Here is a 26,053-nt window from a genome sequence, read left to right on the forward strand (position 1 = left end):
AGTTTGAAAAAAGTATATTTCTATCAATCAAACTATGCATCCATGGTATCGATGCTTCTCTACCAGCGCACTGGTAATTGCTTAATGTCCTGAAGTTGAAAAATGTTCCTGAAGACCTAAAGGATAAGACGTCCGGTGCGTTCGTGTTGAAGCGATGCACCGGTGTTCGAATCCCGCAGGCGGGTGCCTGTTTTTCTAATGAAATACGTACTTGACAAATGTTCACGATTGACTTCCACGGTGAAGGAATAATATCGTGTAATAAAAGTCAAACCCGCAAAATTATAATTTGCATAATTACCGGTGGTAGGACCTCTTGCGAGGCCGCACGGGTAGGTAGGTACCACCGCCCTTCCTATTTCTGCCGTGAAGCAGTAATGCGTTTCGGTTTGAAGGGTAAGGCAGCTGTTGTAACTTTATTGAGACCTTAGAAATAATATGTTCAATAAAAAAATATAAAAAAAACACGTAACGGACAAAATCCAAAATTAAAAACTGTCGAAAAGTTAGTATTAACTAAAATCAGCGATGTTAATAATAATTAAAGAAAAACCATAACTTGATCACAAATTTTCACCATCAAATTATGTATATTTCAAGTGATTAAACAAAATCAAAAAATTTAAACATATTTTTCAATCACAACGCATGACGTCATTTGAGCCGAATCTTTGTATGATGACGTCACATAACCTGTTTAACCATTAGGTGTTCATTGGTGCTTATTGGTTCATTGACGTAATTTGAAATTAATAAACTTAATGACAAATATAAACAATGTATATTTACTGGTGGTAGGACCTCTTGTGAGTCTGCGCGGGTAGGTACCACCACCCTGCCTATTTCTGCCGTGAAGCAGTAATGCGTTTCGGTTTGAAGGGTGGAGCAGCCGTTGTACTAAGGACTTAGAACTTACGTCACTAAAGTCGATGTCTATCTGCTCTGTTAACCACATAACACCAGGTGGGCCGTGCGCTCATCCACGCATCTAAACAATAAAAAAAAGTGATTTCTCTATTTGGCAACAATACTTGTTACAAAATTTTTTTTTTATTATTCATCCGTTTTTTTTATTTTGAGAATTTTTATCTGACAATACGAACCTAATCACAGATATATAATTTGACACTGCCATAACACAAGCTCATTGGGAGCTCTTTTTGAGAATGGGCATGATCACCTCATCGGAGTAAAATGGCTATTCTATAGAGTTAATTAGGCTGTCGGAGTATAAAATCTTCAGAATCATTTCAAATAATTCTTCACAGCAACTGCCATTACAATGGCATTGGTCTAAAAGAGCGAGACCAAAAAGTCTGCCCAAATAGACCCAGGTTCCATACGATCCATGAGATTACAATCAATCAAAGTTGAGGATTTCTAAGTTAGGATCCGTTGCTCTAGAGTCGAGACACATGAAGATAAATTATCAGGTATCATCCTAATCTTATTCTCATGTGAATCGTATTATGAGTCAATCTGTTTCATTAGCAACTGCTTTCTTAACCTCAAAATTGATACTTCCAACTCATGTTTCTCCCTTCTTTCTCTCTTCTCGATCTCAAACAACTCTCTCTGCTTCTTCAGTTCAAACTTTAATAAATCTCTCCTTAACTCCTCTAAGCTCTTCCTATCGTGGTCAAGTTCAATTGGATCCTGTGATAAATTCGGTTTAATATCTGCATACTCAATATGTATTATTTCTTCATTGTTGTTCGCTAATGAGTCAATATGTTCTTCATCATCAGAATCATCGATGCCGCAGTGATTTGTTGATTTTGACCGAGCCTCCTCTGATTCCTGCAAGTTTTTGATGACAAATTGTTTTAACTAAACACAAAATCAAGGCTCATTATTAATTTTAAGTAGAATTGAAGAAAAATTATGTTATTTTATATTACAGTCAAAATCGTTTACTGCGACATCGTTTAATACAACATGCCGGTTGTATTAAACGGTAAAACACCGTGGAGGGGAGCTCATTCCATAGCCGGATGGTACGTGGCAAAAAAGACCTCTGGAAACGCACTGTAGATGACCGCAGTGGCTCCAGGTAGTATGGATGAACTCTACTCCGGTGGCGGGAGGTGCGATGGTAAAAACGAGATGCCGGTATCATCTCGAACAATTCCTCAGAGCACTCCCCATGGAACATACGGTACAAAATACAGAGGGAACCGAAGTCCCTCCGCAGACCCAGAGGTTCCAAACGATCCGTGAGACCGGGATTATCGACAATCCGAACGGCCCTCCTCTGTATGGAGTCAAATGGAAGAAGCTGGTATTTGGGAGCCCCGGCCCAGAGATGGGAGCAGTACTCCACGCGAGGCCGGACTTGTGCTTTATAAAGCAAAAGCCTTTGTCCAGGCGTGAAGTACCGCTTCGCTCTGTTGAGGACTCCCAGCATTTTGGACGCCAACTTGGCTTTGCCTTCCAAATGACTCCGAAACTGGACATCGCTCGAAATGTCGACCCCAAGTATCCCAATACTCTCGGAAGGTTGCAGGGATACTCCTTGGAATTGCGGCGCCATGACAAAGGGGTCCTTCTTCGCAGTGAACGCGCAAACTTGTGTCTTTAACGGGTTGAATTGAACCAAGTTCAATTCACCCCATTTGGAGACTCGCCCCAGAGAGTTCTCCACTTCAGACACAAGTTTTGATCGTCTCTCTTGCACCACGCTCCGAGAGAGACTCTGATGGCCGATATATCGCGCATCCCCCGTGCTGTCATCCGCATAGCAATGCATGCCATCAATAGACAGCATGTCATTGATATACAGGATGAAAAGCGTGGGGGAGAGCACCGAACCTTGTGGAACGCCAGCGTTAATGGTCATGGTATCAGAACAGTCACCATCTACAACGACCGTGATGCTCCGCCCATCCAAAAAGCTAGCGATCCACTTGCAGAGACCCTCGGGGATTCCGTAAGATGGTAGCTTCGACAGAAGTGCCCTATGCCAGACCCTGTCGAAGGCCTTCGTGATATCAAGGCTCACAGCAAGAGCCTCGCCCTTGCTCTCCAAGGCTTCAGCCCACCTGTGGGTAAGGTATACAAGAAGATCGCCAGCTGAGCGACCGTGACGGAAACCGTACTGTCGGTCACTGATCAGCTGGCGATCCTCCAGATACTTCAGGAGTTGTATATTAATTATTCGCTCCATCACCTTGGAAAGCAAGGAAGTTATCGCGATAGGCCTATAGCTCGATGGGTCCGACCGGTCACCCTTCTTGGGGATAGGGTGGACGTGGGCAGTCTTCCATGAAGACGGAACCCTGTTAGTGCAATAAGAGAGGCGATACAAACGCGTTAGCGCAGGCGTCAGCTCAGGGGCGCACGTTTTCAGAACCACTGCAGGGATGCCGTCTGGCCCGCTCGACTTATGGACGTCCAGGAGTCGGAGTTCCCGCCTGACTGCACACTGTGTAAAGCAGATCTCCGGCAGGGAACTATCACACCGGAGGATGTTCGGTGGTGTGGCACCCCCGTCGTCCACAGTCGAGTTCGAGGCGAAGAGTTTGACCAGAAGGTCAGCCTTCTCTTTCGCACTATGGGCCAGACTGTCATCGAACTTGCGTAGTGGTGGGAGACTAGACCTGCAAAAGTTACCTTCTGCAGCTTTGGCGAGCGACCAAAAAGCACGGCTCCCAGAGGGATAGCTCTTCAGTCGCTCGCCAATTCTAGCAACGTGCTCCGATTTCGCCCTGGAAATAACCTTCTTGTAGGACCTGGAAGCGGCGTTATATTTCCGCCTTTCCTCTGAGATGTTAGGATCCCGACGTCTCCTAGCATCATCCCATGCAACGTATGCGGACCGCTTGAGGTGTGCAGCATCCCTGCTGGCATTGTTATACCAGGGTCTGCTGCGACCCCCAACGGGCACTTCAGAGGAGGGGATAAACAATTCCATCCCCTGGAGCACCACGTCTTTAAGACGGTCCGCACAGACGTCAGGATCAGCAGAGGAAAAGCAGAACCGCCCCCATGGGTAGGATGCGTAAAACTCACGCAATCCATCCCAATCTGCTGACAAATACTGCCAAACTCTTCGATACCTGGTCGTCGTTCGACGACCAGGACGAGAGAGTGGTGTGGCAGCACGGATAAGGCAGTGATCAGACGATCCAAGTGGAGCGTCGACCACCACACTGTATCCGGCTGGATCGGTGGTCAGCAGAAGGTCCAACAGAGAAGGCTCGTGCCCCTCAATATCTGGGACACGGGTGGGCTGTGTCACCAGCTGGGAGAGGCCGTAGGCCAAGGCGAAATCGTAGGCAGCCCGACCCGGGAGGTCAGTGGTTCTGGACCCCAACCACTCTTGGTGGTGAGCGTTAAAGTCTCCAAGAACCACCACCTCCGCAGATGGGTACTGCTCAAGCACGCGGTTAGTCCCCTCTTGCACATGCTCTATCAGAGCTGAACCTGCATCACTGCTGTGGGACCTGTACAGGCACGCGTAGACTCGGGTACGACCCCCGTGATCTACGCGCAGCCACAAGAGGGACAGGTCCCGTTGTTCGAGGCTTCGTAGACGGCGACAACAGACATCAGCCCGGACGAATACACACACCCCGGCTTTACGCAGGAAGTTGTGCTCCAATACGTAGCCGGGGTATTCAAGGTACGAAGTATCATCCGGAGCAGATATCTGCGTCTCCGTCAGAAAAAGGAGGGCAGGCTGCGCCGTCTCAAGATGGTGGTGTACGGCGTCGAGGTTGCTATGTAGACCCCTTACATTGCTGAAATCCACATTAAATGTGGAATGGGGAATCGCCGACAAAACCCTTTTCCTTTTTCGAACTTTCATTATTTTTTTTTTATTTTTTTTGGAGAGTGGGATTGGGTGGGGTAGGATGTTCGAGGCGAAATCCTGACAATACCTGAAAAAAGCGCGGAGCACAGTACGTGCTCGACCACGGGTTGCGTGAGCGACTGACGCAGGGCATGGAAGGGCCCCCAGTCCACCCTGCGTGCGATCGCCGGGATCCACTCCGGTCTCCGACTCCGGCACGACGACCGCACGACAGGATTTTACACCGGTTGGCGGGACAGCTTCCCGGGGCGGAGTTTAGTAGTGACACCCGGGTTCAGGTCCCCAACTGACCGGCGGGCGGCGGCGAACACCGTTTCACTGGGTCTCCCTATACCCCCGTCAAACAATCACGTCCCGCGAGCTCACACGCACGTCTGCTCCGCATGTTCCAGGTATCGCCAAGATTCACCCCCAACAAGGAAGAGGAAAGGGAAGGAATAACACTGGCTCTCCAACCCACACGCCGGAACACAGCTAGGCTATTTGGCGGCGGACTCTAGTTGGAGGGTGGTCGCCAGCCAGTCGGACAAGTCCTACCACCGATTATGTATTCGGCTCCCGTTTTGCACCACCCAGGGGTCACTTGTAGGGAATCGCGGGTTAAACCTACGGAAGCGGGAAGCAATCAACCCCCAAATAACGACATACCTCATAAAACGACCACATTTAACTAATATTTCGGAGAATTAGATCTGTTAGAACGACCGGCTAAGCTGTATTGTAAACAATTTGAATAGGTATCCACATTTGACTTCAATGGCTTTTAAAATCAGGAAAGAAAACAATAGGATTTAGTTAGTGTAGGGTCTTTTCTAATTCTTAGAAACAAAACACGCGCATGCGGTAGTCAAAGCCCGCTTCTTCATATCTCTTCAGTTAGTTTGTTACTTATCTATACACAAGACGCACCAAAACTTTGTGGAGTTATTCGCGAAACTTTCAAAATGTCGCAAAGAAAAAGAAAACAAATTAATATTGTAAGAAAAATCGCGTATTATGTAAATATATCTTTCCAATAATTCCCTATCGATTTGTTTGTACTTGCACGATACACATTAAACATCACCGGTTGTTACGACTATCGGTTTTTACGACTGAATATGAGCAGTCCCTTCGATGTCGTTATAACAGATTTTGACTGTATATATATTTTATATTATAGTACATAATGTTAACCACATTAACCATGTAAACCACATTATGTACTACTTTGCATTTTATAATGTATAGGGTACAAAAGACTTAAGATCACATATCACCGTTAATAGAAGTTATTCCCCATGGAACTGTTTTTTTTTTGCTTAAATGGATGGACGAGCTTACGCCCACATGATGTTAAGTAGTTACCGAAACCTATAGGCATCTACAACGTAAATGCCACCACCCACCTAGAGATATAAGTTGTAAGGTCTCAGTTTTTATAGCACCGGAGCCGCCCCACCCTTCAAAGCGAAATGCATTACTGCTTCACAGCAGAAACAGGCAGGGTGGTGGTACCTACCCGTGCGGACTCCCAAGACGTCCTACCACCAGTCACTATACAAAGCATGAGACAGGTTGAGAAGTTACAATATATTGGGTATTAGGAATACTCTCGCTTTAAGGAAGTATACATCCTTAGGAAGCAAGGTTAGAAACAAAAGTTTTAAGACTTTCAGGATTTTTTCATGCATAAGGCAAAATGTTACATCTCAGTGCTATGAAAAGTAGCATTTATCTGCAAACTCTTTTTCGTTTGCAAACAATAATTATTTTACCTGAAACAGACTTATGTGACTCAGAGCGCTCGGAGAGAGTAAATTCCCCTCTTCATCCGTCAGTATCTTGATGACCTTTTGCTCATACGGAGAGAGACGTACTGAGCAAGCAACCCCATTGGACTGGCATTTCTTCAGACAAATATATTTTCTTCGTATTTTAAATTTCCAATCCGCCCAATACTGGAAGTAGAAATTATTCACAAATTAATATTATTGGTTCATGGAGTTGAAATTAATAATTGGCATAATTATTTACTATAGGGCATAATTTTTGCACGGGCAGATTGCAGGATAAAATAGCTGTAATACAATGTACTCAAAACTTTAACTGTATTGCTCGAGGAGAGTGGAAGTGCTCATGCTGTTATAGCTATTGGTTCTGGTAGCCACAGCAGTTAGGCAGCGAGCTCAATTATTAATTTAAAAAAAACCACACAGATGACTCAAAATCAGAATAGTTAAATGTTAACTAAAAGTTTTTGCTTATTGTTTTTACTTTGGAAGGATAATCCTTTACAGTGTACTACAGTCAAGAATTCTGATAGAAAATTGTGTTTTTGTACAGGTATCTCGTAGTTAGAGTCTGTACATGTTGTGTCCTTATATGTGTTTCCAGGATCCATAACATCAAAAAAGAAAAGCCTCATTTGGAGTCATCAAAAATAAAAAGTTTATTCTTTTGTATATTTATTGATCTGGGTCGTAAATGCGGAGATTATTTTAATGTTATGTTACAAAGTGTATGGGATATTGCAGGTTATTGTAAGTACTATGTACTAAGTAATATGGTATAAAATTTGACATAGTCCAGCGACTGTAACTTCGTAACGTTAACGAAGCTTTTGTAAGAATAACAATACTCGCTAGTGATATAAAAGTATTTTTCTTTCAACACACCCGCGACCATTTGCAACCGGTTTTGTAAACTTTTTCGTCAACTTTGTTTAAGCTTTGCGCTATTTTTTCCCATATTTTTCTGGCTTCGATCACCTCTTCCCTGGATCGTGCACAGGAAAGGGCTAAAACTGGGTATTTTTCCATGTATTTGACTAATATTTCTAAATGTTTTCGTGATACTAAGCGACGATACATTGGGTGCCCTTCCCCCATTTCGGATCAAATAATGTACATTAATATTTATGTGACTTATGTACTACTGTAGTTTTAATTTTTTTTAATATTGTTAATTATCAGTTGTGTTAGTAATATAATATTTCAATATAATAAAAATAATGAAGCAAGTTTATTTTGATTACAGAAATTGACATTTTCTTAAAGTTACCATGTAAAAAGAAAAACGTTCCGGTCATACTTTGTATTCGGCAGTTTAAAAGCAGCCGTCGTCAGCTTTTTAAAAGTAAAGACGTCATTTAAAATTTTGTAAGCGAAAATTACTCATCATGTGCCAATAATTGCACATATTCTAAATTATAATCAACAGGTACCTCAAAGTAAAACCCCAATTTTTTATTTTCATCCTAGCATCTAGCAACACTAATTCGGATACAAATGGAAATTTTGAAATCCAATTATTTTGTAATTTTATCTCAATACCACATGCTATTGTAAGTAATACTTAAAATCTCAATGAACCGATAAAATGGTTTTCAGTCTGTTTATGTTAAATTAATCCAGAAGTGAAACAAGTCTATAGGCGTGGATTTTGTTCCATTCTTCTCTCAAACCTGTGAGTCACTTTTACTATAGAAGTGATAACTTTAATTAGAAAACAAAATGAGATTTTATCATGAGCTCCTTAATGCAAATTTCTCATGGAAAAATAAAACGCAAAAATTTAAGAAATTCATCTGTATCCGAACGCATTTTCATTGACAAATCACAACGATTTTCGCACGATCAACAACTTTTTCACTTGAGCGAGTCTCGCACGGTAAAGTCGCGATGGAGTTTTTAAATTTTAAATTAATTGTGTGTGCGTTTTTATTGTGCCTATTTGTTAGTGTAAGCACGCAATCGGTGCACAGACGTTTTGAATACAAATATTCATTCAAACCACCTTATTTAGCGCAAAAAGATGGATCGGTGCCGTTTTGGGAGTATGGTGGAAGTAAGTGCATGTAGTTTTTGTTACAGTCTATATTAGACGACTGCGCTAAACGTCTTTAAAACCTCATAAATATATCTATCCACCTTTCGGGGCAGTTATACGCTAGTTTTTATTTATAATAATAGAAATATTAAATTAAAAATGCAATGTTTTCAAGTTGCTAATGACATAAAGTAGTATCTTCGACACGTCAGTGAAATCTGTCAAAATAGAAGGAGCAAGCAAGATGGGATTCGGTAAAGGTGTGAGAGAGATACACGTAGGATCATGTTTAAGTTCCACGACAGCAGTCGACGCGGTACTTAAAAAGAGACTGAAAATTATTAAATCAAAAAAATAAACTTAAATTGCCATTGTTATATGAGGAATTACTATAATTATTTTATTCCATCTTATCGATTACTTTCGAATCATTTAGTTAAATCAAACTAAAACATAAAATGCCCTGACTCCTATTAAAGTTTTAATTTAAATAAGTTATAATTTAGCAAAAAAAATTCTAAATTCTATAAAAGTGTACGATTATTATATAGATAATTTAATCGTGCAAATATTCGATTTATAATGTGAACCAATCCATATTAAAACTGAATTACTAAAAAAAAAGGATTCCAAACATGTAAACTAAGACAGTTTCTTCTAATCTTTTAAAATGAGTGAATTTTTTTAAGAAGTAGCTAGCTACTGGTGATAGGACCTCTTGTGAGTCCACATGGGTACCTACCACAGCCCCGCCTATTTCTGCCGTGAAGCATTAATATGTTTCAGTTTGAAGGGTTTTGCCATGGTACTAAAAACTGAGATTTAGAACCCATGTCTCAAGATCTATGGGCTGCGGTGATTACTTAAAAAAAGGTGGGCCGTGAGCTCATCCACATATCTTAATAAAAAGTATAAAGGCAACATGAATAGATGCCTTTTTAGTAATTTCACACTTTGTGAATCCTTGACCTCATAGAGGACAGCAGACAGTCCAATATCTTCTTCTTCCCTTCTCTCTACACTTTAAGACCAGTTGGTTAGAACTTATAATGAATACATAAAAAGTAAACAATCATGGAAGGATGGCAGTATTTGCATCATGGTTCTACAGACTCAAGTAACCCCCAACCAAAAACATTTTCTTAAAGCTAAACTAGAATATTGGATTTTTGTGACTTACAGACATAATTAAAACAACTTTTACAATTGTCTTTCATTTTTAAAGAAATAAATAATATGATCTAAAAAATTTGCTAATCCAAAACGGATATGTGCTTAGTTGAAGTGGAAGTAAGATATATACAACTGGTATATCAGCAAAGTTTCAGTAAGATCTTGGCTTGTCTAGAACTTGCATAAATTCTATACTTGAACGTTTTGGAACCTCTGGGACTGCGGAGGGACTTCGGTTCCCTCTGTATTTTGTACCGTATGTTCCATGGGGAGTGCTCTGAGGAATTGTTCGAGATGATACCAGCATCTCGTTTTTACCATCGTACCGCCCGCCACCGGAGTAGAGTTCATCCATACTACCTGGAGCCCCTGCGGTCATCCTCAGTGCGTTTCCAGAGATCTTTTTTGCCACGTACCATCCGGCTATGGAATGAGCTCCCCTCCACGGTGTTTCCCGAGCGCTATGACATGTCCTTCTTCAAACGAGGCTTGTGGAGAGTATTAAGCGGTAGGCAGCGGCTTGGCTTTGCCCCTGGCGTTGCTGAAGTCCATGGGCAACGGTAACCACTCACCATCAGGTGGGCCGTATGCTCGTCTGCCTACAAAGGCAATAAAAAAAAAGAAAAGAAATATCTAAAACTGCAGTAGTAAGTTCTTATCATAGAGGTGACAGTAATTCGCATTGTTAAGGGCCCTTTAAACCTATAACAGTGTCGCAAGCCCAATGGCATTCTCCAAATTATGGAGATGGAGACATATAGTGAATCCATGGATTCTTCAGGATACCTCAGAAGTTTCGTCCATTACCATAGCCGATGTAACTATAATAAAAAATGTGAGCCTTACGCTTTTAGCTTATACTAATTATTCATGAATACTCTGAGATCATAAATTATATTTTTCTTCAAAATGGTAATATAAGTGTTGGAGTCACAAACTAAATAAAAAACATAACAAGTAGGCGAGTTTCTTTCATAGTTAGTATAGTATTACATTAGTAATACATTATGAATTATTTCGTCTTCACACTACCTCGACGAATTGCAATTATTGAAAGTTGAAAAACAATTCTGAATTAGTATATGAGTGGCTGTTAGTTGCTCAAGGTAATTGGATATATTTTGTGCAGGATTTTTATTACATACTTGTTTCATTTTTTATTCATTATTACATATCATCTCGATGGAGCAGGAGCTAGGGATCTTGGGCATGATGTGGGAGGAGCTAGAACAGACTGCCCAAGACCCATATAAATGGAAAAATTTGATTCGAGCCCTACACCCCAGCAGAGGGTAATAGGAAAGCATGATGATGATGATGATTACATATCATCTGCTGCACATGTTCACTTTAAGTGGTTACAATTGTTAATATTCATGAAAAGTTGAAATCTAATGCTGGGGACCCATACTATATGGGTTGTTTGGTGGATTCAATGGCAGCATACTAACCCATAGCCCTAACGTATAGGCTGAATCTGCTAACAAAAACTTGACTCACACCCAAGCCATTAAAAACTGCAATTGAGGCCTCAACTTAATATTAATTTCCATTGATCACCAAATTTAAACATTGTTTTACAAAACATAAAGTTCAATTTTGATTATTCATCAGAGTTTTGTAATAACTACATATGTGTGCTGATATAGGAAAAACATAATTATGCTGACAAATAATAAAATTGTATTTCATTTGAATCATGACTTCAATAAGCATTTATTGTTTTTGATACTGCAAATGTCTGCTTCCAAATTTTTTTTTAGATCCGTTGAACATCATTTTAAGATATATTAAAAATATGATAGGGTACTAAAATATACACATTTGTGCAATTACATACAAGTTGACAGCCAATTGAAATGTTTTCATGTTGTGAATTGAATTTAATTCAGCTCAGCTCATTGCTGACAAATTGAGAGACAGCTTTGAGTACTTAAGTACTGTGAAATAGGAGTGCTATGACAAATTGCTTGACCATAATCCCATCATGCCCAATTTACCATTGTACTCTCCACCATCAGTGTAGAATTCATCCATACTAAGTGGATGGAACAACAACAACAAACAAAAATATTTTCTATACATCATCCGTCTTTAGAATGAATTCCTTACCACAATAAAATAACATACTGATGTTCATTAAAACTTCTCATCCACAATATTAAAAATACTGCATCTGCTAGGCATATATCATTCTAAAACTGTATACTATACTATACAATGTATATTACTATACTATGTATATACGTATGTATACTATACAAGCCATTAATAATAATTTCCATAAACCTGTTAGCTCTATAGCCAGTGGTCTTCACACATAAAATACCAGACTGAGACGTACAAACATTATCTGCTTAATAAAATGATAAGAAATATGACATTAATGTTGGGCGTTTATAGAATTATATTAATCATACTTATAATATAGATAAATAAGATTATGGCAAGAATATTTAATACCCACTAGATACCAGGATACCCTTCACATTGACAGCCTTTTATAGGGCTCTGTTTATTGCATGGTGATGTCATAGTAGAAATCTTAATTTGATAGAATTCTTCCAACCCAGAATCATGATGGTACTCGTTGAAGTCCAATAATTCGGCTTCCACCACATGCTGCAGAAATGTTTATATAATTTGAGACTTGGACACCACAATCCCTAGTGGAACCTGGACACGGAAAACTGGTTTGTGTCTGTATTGCCTCTCTGATGGGTAGAATAGCTGTTATTCCCAGAAAATTCAAACTTCTATCTCATGCCTGAAACTATAGGATCCAAACTTGTCTACCCAGCTAAGTTACCGCTATTCAAGTCTTTCAGGCGGTAATGATAGACTGCTGTATGGGATACTGTGAACCGGGTTTCATAGTCCATCCACGTTGAGGTGATTTCTCTCTTTCAGTAATTAAGTTGAACAGTTTTATTGAATTGGGGCCTGGATGAACTCACGGCTCTCCTTATGCTAAGTGGTAGCAGCAGCTTCTAAACATCATAATGTGAATGCTGTCATGCGTTCTGAGATATGACTGATTAGTGACAGAAAAGAGCTGGATGTGGCGATAGCCATCACAGAACACAAGATATTTGACAGATGCTTGAATCTCGCTTACGACACTATCAAGATAAGCTTGCATATATACAAGTTCCGAACCACGACAAATGGACCGTCGGTCAACCAAGCAATATCACCTGCTCGGTGGAAGATCTTCCCTTTGTCGTATACCTCCAAACTGGACGGAGCTACGTACTCTTGCTGACTTACAACACGGCATACAATCAATAATTGCAAAGAAACGTTTTCGGGTTTATCTTTTATTATTTACCGCTATTGTTCGTGGTATCAAAACATTAGCCTAGTCGCATTGGTCGTTACGATTGCAGCAGGCGCTTTATTCATTAAGGCCACGATCAGTTCAATTGTATTCAGTCTGCTTAGTGCGAGTTTTTTAACGTTCTCGATAGCGTAAAAGTTAACTCAAATTAGTATGGAGTTGGAACATTTGCCTACGTTTGCCGCTAGGGGCGCTTTTCCAACTACATACAAATTTGAGTTAACTTTTACGCTATCGAGAACGTTAAGAACTCGCACTAAGCACATGTGTAGGTTTTTTAGCCCACGCTGGGGAAATATTTGCAATTGTGTCTCGAGACAGCCGTGGTATGTGGCCAACACCCCTAATTAATAGGGTCTTATATAAACGCCTCACTGAATTTTTTAAAAATGTGTTCTCTTATGTACTTTTTTCACTCTAACAGACGCAATAGCATCAGGAGAGAGCGTGCGTCTCGCGCCGTCGCTTCGAAGCCAGAAGGGGGCTATATGGACCAAACAGCCCATTAACTTTGACTGGTGGGAGGTCGACATCATGTTCAAGATTACCGGCAGAGGCAGAATAGGTGCTGACGGCTTGGTAAGGTCCAATCATTAGTTTCGTTAGGTTTCTGTATTCAGTTGATAAGCGGGCGTGCACGCGGATCCTTAGACGTTGTAACAACGCGTTTTTCCTTTTATTAAAGAGCCACTTATCGTATGCTATTTAAAATAATTATTTAATAATTGCATACATACTATTCATTTTTAATTTATCTATATAGATAAAGTCGTAGTCTATATAGATATAGATAAGAGTCGTAGTGTATATAGATTTATTTATACAGATAAAGTCGTAGTACTCGTGTAGATTTTACTGGTGGTAGGACCTCTTGTGAGTCCGCGCGGGTAGGTACCACCACCCTGCCTATTTCTGTCGTGAAGCAGTAATGCGTTTCGGTTTGAAGGGCGGGGTAGCCGTTGTAACGATACTTGAGACCTTAGAACTGATATCTCAAGGTGGGTGGCGCATTACGTCGTAGATGTCTATGGGCTCCAGTAACCATTTAACACCAGGTGGGCTGTGAGCTTGTCCACCCATCTATCCAATAAAAAAAAACGATCGGCAGTGTTATATTCTTCTGTATCGTTCCCTCACTGCTGAGGATCGTGACCACATGTGACGTTCTTCCACTGTGTTCGACCATGGGTGGCACGGACCGCATGGTACAGACTTCCGCTAAGTGCTTCTCTTACCAGATCTGACCTAGTGTTATATAGGCAACATAAAATGCTGTTCACCTCCAAGATTTCTTACCACCCGATTTAGAATTTTTTCTTGAAGAATGACACGTCGGACATATTAGTGTCCTCATCGACATGTTAACCGACTATCGGGGTCCCTAGACCTTACAACGTAAATGATTCAGAAGGACTTTACAGGATGCTACAAAAAAAAAAAAAAACTATACTTAAATTCCAGAATCCAGAATTTCGGGTAATGAAACGGTTGTCTGGAAGAAATCGCTTTTAGTGATAAGACCTGATGGATCACCTGAAGCGGTGATTCTACCTGATTCGGTATAATTTTTATTTATCCGGAACCCTAGCGCGTAACAGTATGTTCTCTGTCTCTCTCTCTCTCTCTAAATTATAAAAAAAAATGTGTTTTCCCTCTCCAGGCGTTCTGGTATACCACACAGCGCGGCGACTACACCGGCGAAGTGTTCGGCTCGTCGGATAAATGGAACGGTCTCGGAGTCATATTCGATTCCTTCGACAATGACAATAAGCACAACAATCCCTACATCATGGCCGTTGTCAATGACGGCACTAAGGTCTTTGATCATAAGAGGTGAGACGTTGTATGACAGCCACCGCTACAGGTTAACGAAAGACCGGTGCACTTGTATTGATTTAGTAGGCCGGTACCATTTCTGGTCAGGGGATGTATCTGACACGTGCTCACGAATGACAACAACATTGAAGAAAAATCACTGAGTAAAAAAAAAATTGTGCCCGTGTATCTGAGGTGCACTTGAAAGAAGTGACACTTCTTTTACGGTTTATAGTATTTGTGGTTTTCTTCATTGTTCATCCTTAAATCAAATTTATCTTGTAATATTGAATGCTGTGTATAAGAGAAACGACCTCTTCACCATTTATATATATTTTAAATTATATATACTAGAAAAGGATTTTTTTCAAATCATTCATTATATATTAAAAATAAAATATAAGACAGTTAATATGTTACTGCCATTTACAGGAGCAATGATAAACAAATAACATGCCATCTAGTGGCCGACGCCCGTAAACAGTGGTTCGCGAGACGCTCTGTCTATCTTCTCACTCTCGCTCTTCCTAAATCGTATCTTTTCTCTCTAACCGTAACGAATCTTTTGCGAGTTAAATTTTACACCTAAAGAAGTTTCACTTCTAAAAACAAAACTACTCAGCGTCCGAGGGTGTCCAGCTAACACCATTGGGGCCGTAAGTTTGTTTATATACTATAGCAATAAAAGGACCGGCCGTGACTTGGAACTCCATTCTTTCAGTGACGGCACCACTCAGCTCCTGTCCGGATGTCTGCGCGACTTCAGGAACAAGCCGTTCCCGACCCGGGCCAAGATAGAATACTACATGAATACGTTAACTGTCTACTTCCACAACGGTAATGCGCTTTTGGACCTTAGATATACTGTGGTTTGTCATTTGCTCTCAGCATTAGCGGGAAACTCTCATTCAGGATAAATAAGTCAAACACTATTTACTATAAAATATAAAATACTTATAATGTTTTAGATCAGCCTTTCTCAAAGTGGGAGATAACGCCCCCTTGTGGGCGATGCAGGCCTAAAGGGGGGGGGGGGGGGGGGGCGATAAGAGACCCAGAAAAGAAATGGGGGCGTTTCGTAGAGGCTTGGGAGGCGATTTGTAATTTCATCTAGATTCTAGGAGGACACTGAGAGACCGCACTGAGCTCTCACTATAGTGGTTTTTAAGTAGGTGAACAAATGGGGGCGTTAAAATATAATTTATTATTAAAGTGGGCAGTAGACAAGGCAAGGCAAGACAAAGTTTCCTGAAAACTACTGGTGGTAGGGCCTCTTGTAATCCGTACGGGTATGTACCATCACCCTGTCTATTTCTACTCGGAAGCAGCAATGAGTTCTAGTTTTAACGGTGACATTAACGTTGATGATATTTGTGGGCTCCGGTAACTGTTTAACACTGGGTGGGTAGAGAGTCTAAAAAAACAAAAAAAAACAGTTTCCAATATGTAGGAAATTCCTTGTATTTGTATTAATTCGTTATTAAAATAATGTTAGTGGTTGAAATATTAGCAATCGAGGAATGAATTGCCTTTAGGTGGGTAGCGCATTTACGTTGTAGATGTCTATGGGCTCCAGTAACCACTTAACACCAGGTGGGCTGTAAGCTCGTCCACAAATCGTACCAGGTCCTTGGTACCAGGAGCGTGGGGCGTCCTCTAACCAGGTGGATCGACGGCTTAGTGCGCACAGCGGGAAGGCGGAGGACCGCATTCTGTGGAAGGCATTGGGGAAGGCCTATGTCAAGCAGTGGGCAGATAAAGGCTGATGATGATGACGATGAGGAATGAATAAGATAACTATACTGAGACCTTAGAACTCATATCTAAAGGTGGCGGCATTTACATTGTCTATGGGCTCTAGTAACCTCTTAACACCAGGCGAGCTGTGAGCTCTTTCATCCATCTAAGCAATAAAAAAAATGAGAGTCGGTTCACGTGTCCACAGGAATGACGAACAACGAGCAGGACTACGAGCTGTGCTTCCGCGCCGAGAACGTGGTGCTGCCCCGGGGCGGACACTTCGGTCTGTCGGCCGCCACCGGGGGGCTGGCCGACGACCACGACGTCATCCACTTCCTCACCACCGCTCTCTACTCCACGCAGCAACCAGGTAAAGAACATCTCTAATCGTTTAAAACGCAACATTTATCTTTGTAATTAAAGGTGTGTTATATTTGGTATCACCATCAGGGACGTCTTAAACTAGGATGGGGCCCTTGGGCACACAAGAATTTGAGGCTCTTTTGGAAAGTAAAAAAGCGAATTATAATAACACTTTTTAATGAGTATGAGTATTTATTATAAGTAATCAAATACAGTATGATATAATATGTCATTAATGATATTAGAATGCTGCTTACGATTTCGATAACGGTTTCTTTCGGGATTTTTGTTGAGCAAAATCTTCTATTATGGGCATAGTATATGCCTTGTAAATACCTTCTGATTACTGATTTGTGAAAAAAGTGTACTGTGCCTAATAAAAATGTTTTGAGAATAAACGTGTGAGAGAAATTGTCGGTCTTTCGGGCCCCCCTGAGAAGGGGGGCCCTGGGCACGGGCCCCGTGTGCCCTTATGGTAAAGACGGTATTGATCACCATCAAAAGTCCCATGTTTTTAATTAAACTTCAATTATTAAGCTTACTCCATTCAAAAAGCTGAAGAAGTTGTTTTGTTATAATATTTCCTTTAAAAGTTTTAAAATGGTGAGCTTAACTCAACAATTGAAGACGTCTTGGCCTAAAGGATAAAACGTCCGGTGCATTCGTATGTAGCGATGCACCGGTGTTCGAATCCCGCAGGCGGGTACCAATTTTTCTAATGAAATACGTACTTAACAAATGTTCACGATTGACTTCCACGGTGAAGGAATAACATCGTGTAATAAAAATGAAACCCGCAAAATTATAATTTGCGTAATTACTGGTGGTAGGACCTCTTGTGAGTCCGGACGGGTAGGTACCACTGCCTTGCCTATTTCTGCTGTGAAGCAGTAATGCGTTTCGTTTTGAAGGATTGGGTAGCCGTTGTAACTATACTGAGACCTTAGAACTTATATCTCAAGGTGGGTGGCGCGTTTACGTTGTAGATGTCCATGGGCTCCAGTAACCCCTTAACACCAGGTGGACTGTGAGCTCGTCCACACATCTAAGCAATAAAAAAATTCATAAAAAGGGGTAAATGAATTATATATTTTTATTCCGATCGAAAAAAAAAAACCTTTCTTTCTTTCTCCCACTTGTGGCTCCCTCTTATGGTTGAATGCTGAACTGATACATATCCAAATATTAATGTTTCTGTCAACGTCAACCTCAACACAATGCTTACATATAAAGCTCGATATTGTGCACCCTACGAGGAATAGTAACAGTCCACCGAGAAGTAAACTCGTGTTATGTCGATTAAGGCACCCAGCAGATCAGCTCCGATGAACAGCAGAAACTGTCGCAAGAATACCAGGAGTACCAGAAGAAACTGGAACAGCAGAAGGAGGAATACAGGAAGGAACATCCCGATGAGGTACGGATCAACGTCTAGTAACTATACTGAGACCGTAGAACTCATATCTCAAGGTGGGTGACGGCATTTAGGTTGTAGATGTATATGGGCTCTAGTGACCACGACCACTTAACACTGGCACACTTAACACTTCACTGGTGGTAGGACCTCTTGTGAGTCCGCGCGGGTAGGTACCACCACCCTGCCTATTTCTGCCGTGAAGTAGTAATGCGTTTCGGTTTGAAAGGTGGGGCAGCCGTTGTAACTATACTGAGACCTTAGAACTTATATCTCATGGTGGGTGACGCATTTACCTTGTATATGTCCATGGGCTCCAGTAACCACTTAATACCAGGTGGGCTGTGAGCTCGTCCACCCATCTAAGTAATAAAAAAAAGTCAAAACTGCTGATCTACATTTGGGTGCCAAAAATGCATTTGTCCCTTTCTGTGTTGTAGGTGCGCGACAAGGACGGCGAGTTCGACGACTGGTTCGAGTCGGACGGGCAGCGCGAGCTGAGGCAGATCTTCCAAGGACAGGCGCAGATACACGACGTGCTGAGGGACTTGAACAAGAAAGTTGACGAGGTACGCCGGTAGATGGCGCTGTTTTACATTTTTCGTCGCGCTCGTCGCGTTTTATACAGTTGAGGCTTGGATTTAGCTCAAGTGTCAAGGTGGGTGGTGGCATTCAGGCAGTCATAGATAATACACATAAGTCATAGATAAGCGACTTAACCACTCAACAAAAATGTTTACGGGCGTCGGCCACTAGATGGCTTCGCTTCGATTAGTTTCTCATTGCTCCTGTAGATGGCAGTAGCATATTACCTATATTTTATTTTTAAAAAAGGATTTTGTAAATTTTCAGACGCGACAAATTGATGAAATTTAATCAATTTGTCTATAACAAATAAAGAAGACTTGTATGATTTTTTATTTTTATTTTCTGTCTTTAGTTATACTGAAATTGAATGCCTTAACTTTAACATACAAGTTTAGGGGCATCCGCTACTAGATGTCGCTAGTTTCCATACATAAAAAAATACAAAAAATGTTTGTCTTAAAGAATCGCAGTTTCAAAACCTTGCAGGCAGTGATACCTCTTGAGTTTCAGTAATAGCTGTGAGCTAGTTCAAAAATAAAAAATCAATATATCAGTCGACTATTATCAAAGCAGGCAATGTGACTTTTAGACAATTATTGGTGAATCAGAAAAACGAATTATTGACTTTGTATTCCATTGGCAGTCACAAAACTCTTCTGAACGACATCTTAGATAAATAACAGGTTAACTATTAACCTTTATTTAATGCAGGTTTTGAACCGTATTCTTGGAAGGAGACGATTATATTCAAATCAATCTGTATTGACATATCAATAACATTTTTTTGTCCAAATGCACAGATTGCCACCTTTGATAATAGACGACTCATATAAAACAATTTTACACTGCCACATCCACATCATACTTTCCTCATTGTCTTGCTCCTAATGGTTTTCTGAAAGAAAGTGACAAGATCGCTCACTATATATTTGTTCTCCAGTTAATGATTAGTAATTTACTGGTGGTAGGACCTCTTGTGGGTCCGCGCGGGTAGATACCACCGCACTGCTTATTTCTGCCGTGCTGCAGTAATGCGTTTCGTTTTGAAGAGTAGGGTAGCCGTTGTACTGTAAAAACTGAGAACTTAAAACTATTGTATTAAGGTAGTCGGCGGCAATTACGTTGTAGATGTCTATGGGTTCCGGTAACCACTTCGCATCGGGTGGGCTGTGAGCTCATCCTAAGCAATAAAAAAATATAAGATTTTTGGGTAGAGTTATATCTATAGAACTAGTGACCCGCCCTCGCTTCGCTTCGTAAACTGTAATTTATTATTGATTTCTCCACTATTTAATGGACGTTATTATACATATAAACCTTCCTCTTCAATCACTCTATCTATTAAAAAAAACCGCATCAAAATCCGTTGCGCAGTTTTAATGATTTAAGCATACATAGGGACAGAGAGCGACTTTGTTTTATACTATGTAGTGATGCACTATTATCCCGGTCAGAGTTATCTTATTTGTTGCCTTATGTTTCAGGTGATTGGCAAACAGATGAACTCCATGTCAATGCTCACGGCAGTGTACAGCCAGGCCCAGGGACAGCCCCAACAGGTCGCCCCGGGACAGATCCCTCAACAGGTACACAATATACACAGCGTACTACTATAGTGTTAACGAATCAACGTCGCGTCATACATTGACGGCTGTGATTGGTCAACGATGACGGCATATCGCACGAACCAATGACAAAACACGAAACGCAATAGTGGCACCAATTGTAAAATTAAAAAAAAAATATTACACGAAGAAAAAAGATGGACGCGCATGTCAATTCTATTTTGTAAAACAATAAAAAAATAATATAATGAGTATTTGAAGAAGTTAACGCATTTATTCATTTTCTTGGCCACCTCAAGATACCTCTAAGAAATAAACGCAATATATATAGCTTTTAAAGTATTCACACAAAATATCAAATTATAAAGACTATGTCTGTCGATTATATTTTTTTATAATTATTATTATAATAATTATTATTTATTTCTCTCTTAAAGGTATATAGTACAAATACAAATAGGAATGAACCTTATAATTTATTTTGTAAGCCTTTGAAAGAGCTGAGGTCTGTACTAGGTTCAAAGACCTGTTGATCTCCAGATCGTGATACATTGCTCGCTTACAAAATTAGAATATGATTTGTGGAATATTAATGAATTGAACCACAATGTGAAATATCAAGCGCTTGTGCCTTTTTATGTGGCTAATTTTAAATTTGATCAATGCGGTCGTACACTGTGGCCCCAAATGACGTCACACATAATGAAGTCGTGCACGCCACGCTGTGTAAATGTGTGGTGATAAGCTATACTTACTTAATATTGTAAAGAGGAAAGATTTGTTTGTTTGTTTGTATTGAATAGGCTCCGAAACACTGAACCGATTTGAAAAATTCTTTCACTGTTTGGAAGCTACACCAATTCTCGAGTGACATAGGCTATAATCATCTTTTTTGAAAAAAATTAGGGATCCTTACTAAAACTCTAATAATGTAACCCAAGGTGTAAAAAATTACCTAAAATATTCTTTACATCTCGTGCCCTGCGAAAACTATTGATGATAGAATAAAATAATGTACTACGACTTTGTAGAACACATTATTATTTACAAAAAGTGTCGCGACAGCGTATGTCTAACTATTATAGTTATGCCACAGTAAGTGTTCTTTTATTTAAAAAAATAAAACAACGTCAAATATCGTCAGTTGAAATTTTTGTTAGACCCTGGTGGAGCCGGAGCGGGCCGTTAGTAATATCTATATATATAAATGAATTGCTGTTCGTTAGTCTCGCTAAAACTCGAGCACGGCTGGACCGATTTGTCTAATTTTGGTCTTGAATTATTCGTGAAAGTCCAGAGAAGGTTTAAAAGGTAGATAAATATGAAAATGTACGGAATTAAATAAAAATAACAATTTTGTTTTTCCTTTGATGTCCCCCCCGTCAGATGGATTCCTTTTGTTTGTTTTAAGTTTATTTTATACAAAAGCTTAGGTCTTTTATTTATCGATTGAGGCACTACGAAGTATGCCGGGTCAGCTAGTGATATTATATAAGGACTGCCCATTTGTCTATTGTCTTTCAGTGGATAGTACAATAGTATTCACCGAGATGGGCCAGGTCATCTGTTTGGAATGTCCCGCTGATGCCATCTATGTTTTGCCGTTACAGATGCCGAGTATGCCGATCGGCCGCCACGACTGGGACGCGCTGGTGGCCAACAATCAGCTCATGATCAACACCATAGCCGAGCTCAAGTGGGTGTTGTCTTACTTTTACATTTTTATTTTTCCTACTGATGGTCTAGAGAGATCATGTCAGCGTCGCCGGGCTAGTAGGTGAGCTCACGGGGCTCAAACCTGACGACGTTGCTAACACGAACCCTAAAAAGAGCCGTGCTTCGCAGAATCTACCGCCGGATCGGAACTCAGTGGGCTGTGTCTGTGGGTTAATTTACGATGACCGGTGCTTGAAGTACCTAAAAGCACCGTTAGTGGATCGGGAGGATCCGAAATGACGTGTTTTGGGCGACGTCGACTGCTTTCCATTCTTTCCGCAGGATCGGGAATGTAGTTACCGGCGGCCACGATGAGAAGGTTCTCGTGTCGTGCCGCTTTATCGAAGTGGTTGTCTTACTGCTGTGCGAAGTGTAATATGCCGTGTGCCTTGAGGCGTGAGGTCGATTTCTCAGTTGCATTGCACGGCGGCTGCCCCGATACCATCACCAACCTATTCCTGCCTTGAAGAGGGGCTTGAAGAGTTAGACAATGGTATCCGGCGTGCGCTAAAAAGATGCCCATTATCAATAGACCTGTACTCTGGCGCTCATCACTAGATCAAAAATTGAACAGATTTTTTTGTATTCCAAATAAATATCTCTCGCATCCTTGGTTCTCGCACAGTCTCCTCACAGACAGACCTGAGGGTCCTGACGGGTCAGATAAACGTATTCGTTAATTTCCACCAGGGGCTTCGTGATCGAGGTGGCTCGCAAGTCTGACTCGTTGCTGGCGGCCAGCGGCGGTACTGCTGCGGGGGGCGGCATCAACCCTCAGTTCCTGACTGAATTGAGGGACTCCATCAACAATATCAAGCAGACGGTTGGCGGCGTCTCGCAGAGGTGAGCTGTTTCTCGCTAGGGATGTAAACCGGTTGGAAGAAAACCGGAGAAAAACCGGTTTTTATAGATACCGATAAACACTTTTTATTTAAGAATATCGGTTTTTAATTACGCGTTACAGTTTACAACAGTGTTACCAGATCAAATATACAAACTACCGTGCATTACATTGAAAAACTACTGCAATTACCATGTGAAATATAAGAATAAACTACTTTGATAAAATACAATCGTATTAAATCAAAAATAAAAAGCTTTTTATTATTGGATAGTATAAATATGATCATTAAACCAATATAAAATATGCTCACCCTTTTATTTGTATGAAGAAAACTCTTCGTTTGGACGTAAATTTGTTTTATTTAATGATTATTTAGCCTTTTTGGAGAAATACCTTAAAAAACCGGTTTTTTGAGAAACAAATCGATAATAAACCGGAGCCAGAAATTGTAATCGGTTCACATCGCTATTTCTCGCTGCCTAACATCTGAGTAATCACTCCGGTTGTCTTTATTATTATTATTTTTCTACCTATTCTAGTAATCCCGAGGGTTTATTCTAGATTCGCCGAATTAGTAATTAGTTAAAACTTAACAATCTTATTATCCATTAATTATTTACTGCGAATATCGTATAGTAGTTTTTCTATTTAATTTATATTTTCAATGCGCATATCGTCAGCGCTATTAAGATTTGTGTGCAACGCCATCTGTCGACAAATAACTAAATCAAATTTCTCCAAGACCAAACTAACTGATAAGCAAATTTCAATATTATTCTATAAATATGTTCCCGTGCTTCAGGCTAATGGCCCAGGCGCAGGTAGCCCCGCCCCCGTGTCCTGCCGCGACCTGCGCTAGTTTCACCGCCATCCTGCTGGTGGCCGCCATGCAGTTAGCGCTCATGTTCATATATGCTCTGTACAAGTAAGTAACTTGATGTTGGAAACACGAAATAGAAAGAAAGCACGGGTTAGGTACCATCAGTTTACCTATTTGCCTATTTTTCACTCATCTGGAGGAATAAAAAAAGAAGGGTAATTTTTCTTCTATACTAATATTATAAAGCTGAAGAGTTTGTTTGTTTGAACGCGCTAATCTCAAGAACTATTGGTCTGATTTGAAAAAACTCTTTCAGTGTTAGATAGCCCATTTATTGAGGAAGGTTATAGGCTATATATCACGCTAAGACTAATACAAATGGAGCACCAATAAAGAATGTTTCAAAATATTTTCACTTTCTACGTAAATGAAGTGGGGGGTAAAATTTAGCGTTGTGCCAAAGTAACCATACAACGCGGACGGAGTCGCGGGCAAAAGCTAGTTTATATATAAAATTTAACCAAAAATATTTACTCTACTCAATTTTTTTTCAGAGAGAGGAAAGAGGCACAAGCAAAGAAATTCTTCTAAACTGAAAGTCTGTAATTAAATTCTATCTATATTTTATCTGTGGCATGTTGGCGTTGTGACCGGCCTGCTCACTGACTATTCGGTATAGTGTTGAGAGTCTATTAATCACAGTCCCGAGTTATATTTAAATCATTGCACGAAGTCATGCTCACTGGTGCTCAAAATGTATTGAATATTAAACAAATAAAATCCTTGTGATTTTTATATCCGGAAATACAAAAATAAGTGTCAGACTCATAGATAAAAAATAAATAGGATCTAATCAAATTGTCCTTAGTTTAAAAAAATCGTGGATACCAAAACATTGTGTTGAGGTTTCGTACATATAAATGGTGTAATCAATGTTCCGCTGTCATCTTGTAGACTCACTGTCTGTTTTCACGTGACAAATGTGCTCAGTGCGAGTTTTTTAACGTTCTCTATAGCGTAAAAGTTAACTTGTAAGGAGTTGGAACGTTTTGCCTACGTTTGCCGCTAGGGGCGCTGTTCCAACTGCATACATATTTGAGTTAACTTTTACGCTATCGAGAACGTCAAAAAACTCGCACTCTAGTGCTGATCCTACATGACAAGGTCGTTGGTAGGTCATGTGACTTGAGTGATCCTAGGTTGGAAATACGGTTCGCTAGGTTGTGCATATTCACCATCAACCTAAAATACTACATTGGTTCTTTCTCGAAGGACTTTTCTCGATATATTGTCACAAAACAGTTTCAATGTAATTTGACACATTGTGGTATCTGTGGTTCGTATTAAAACAAAACCTTTTTACTGTTCTGTGCGTGTGAAGGAGATGAGACTATTTGTAAATATTACTAGTACGACTTTTTAGTTTGTGTCTCTTAGGAATTTAATTATTATTTTTCATAAATATTTTTTTTTTATTTTTGTTACCTTTTTTTTTCTTTAATTTATTTTGTACGTTTGTGGCTATCCGTGGTTTCAGATTCAAATATTTCAATGCAGGTTATTAATTCTATAATATATATGTATGTATTTGGATAAATGGTTTAGCTAGCTTCAAAAATTCGTGTCAATGGAGGTTCCGAGAGTCATATAATATTTCAGGTTTATAGAACTCGCGTCACAGGTGACTGTGACTAATTACTAGTATTAATGAATGAGTGAGGTGACACTACAAATCTAATTGTGTGTTCTTGAGGTCTTTTTTTGACTTGAGTTTTACTGAAGTATTCTTTACTTATTAGATTCGCTTCAGAATGTGGAAATGTGAATGTGTAAAAATGGTTGTAATTAAAAAAATATTTTTTGAAAAATTGTGTTTTATTTTATATTGAATATGTAAAGTAACAGTAATATATGCGTACCTATTATCATGTACGTTGTTAAAATACTTCTAAAAACTTTGTATATATTTTTTTCCTAAACATGAGCATTTGCGTTACTTGACTAAGCATTGTAGAAATAAATATTGTTCTTTAAATTAAATTTTGAGGA

The 26,053-nt window shown here is 40.1% G+C and overlaps 2 protein-coding genes across 2 annotated transcripts; one reads left to right on the plus strand and one right to left on the minus strand.

The window, feature by feature from the left end:
* Nucleotides 1-7,861, minus strand: LOC114250249 (uncharacterized). Its single transcript, XM_028184046.2, has 3 exons — nt 7,474-7,861; nt 6,574-6,756; nt 1-1,800 (listed from the first exon to the last, which is right to left on the minus strand). The coding sequence occupies exons 1-3, from the start codon at nt 7,684-7,686 to the stop codon at nt 1,468-1,470; spliced, it is 729 nt and encodes a 242-aa protein (XP_028039847.2). The 5' UTR covers nt 7,687-7,861; the 3' UTR covers nt 1-1,467.
* A 418-nt stretch (nt 7,862-8,279) lies between these two features.
* Nucleotides 8,280-25,872, plus strand: ergic53 (lectin, mannose binding protein ergic53). Its single transcript, XM_028184044.2, has 12 exons — nt 8,280-8,644; nt 13,564-13,718; nt 14,800-14,972; nt 15,676-15,791; nt 16,900-17,064; nt 18,362-18,474; nt 18,912-19,040; nt 20,544-20,645; nt 22,235-22,320; nt 23,031-23,183; nt 23,987-24,109; nt 24,559-25,872. Exons 1-12 carry the CDS (start codon nt 8,479-8,481, stop codon nt 24,593-24,595), a joined length of 1,518 nt encoding a protein of 505 aa, XP_028039845.2. The 5' UTR covers nt 8,280-8,478; the 3' UTR covers nt 24,596-25,872.
* The last annotated feature ends 181 nt before the right edge of the window (nt 25,873-26,053 follow it).

The sequence above is a fragment of the Bombyx mandarina genome, chromosome 02 (assembly GCF_030267445.1).
Source record: "Bombyx mandarina strain Sakado chromosome 02, ASM3026744v2".
In the NCBI taxonomy this organism is placed as follows: Eukaryota; Metazoa; Arthropoda; class Insecta; order Lepidoptera; family Bombycidae; genus Bombyx; species Bombyx mandarina.

Excerpts from the sequence above, each read along its gene's own strand:
- LOC114250249 (XM_028184046.2), bottom strand. The coding sequence starts at position 7,686 with ATGGGGGAAGGGCACCCAATGTATCGTCGCTTAGTATCACGAAAACAT. Across the intron at positions 6,757-7,473 it reads CCGGTTGCAAATGGTCGCGG|TATTGGGCGGATTGGAAATT; the intron begins GTGTGTTGAAAG and ends TTCTACTTCCAG. Across the intron at positions 1,801-6,573 it reads GTCACATAAGTCTGTTTCAG|GAATCAGAGGAGGCTCGGTC; the intron begins GTAAAATAATTA and ends AAAAACTTGCAG.
- ergic53 (XM_028184044.2), top strand. The coding sequence starts at position 8,479 with ATGGAGTTTTTAAATTTTAAATTAATTGTGTGTGCGTTTTTATTGTGC. Across the intron at positions 13,719-14,799 it reads GAATAGGTGCTGACGGCTTG|GCGTTCTGGTATACCACACA; the intron begins GTAAGGTCCAAT and ends TTCCCTCTCCAG. Across the intron at positions 24,110-24,558 it reads TTCATATATGCTCTGTACAA|AGAGAGGAAAGAGGCACAAG; the intron begins GTAAGTAACTTG and ends ATTTTTTTTCAG.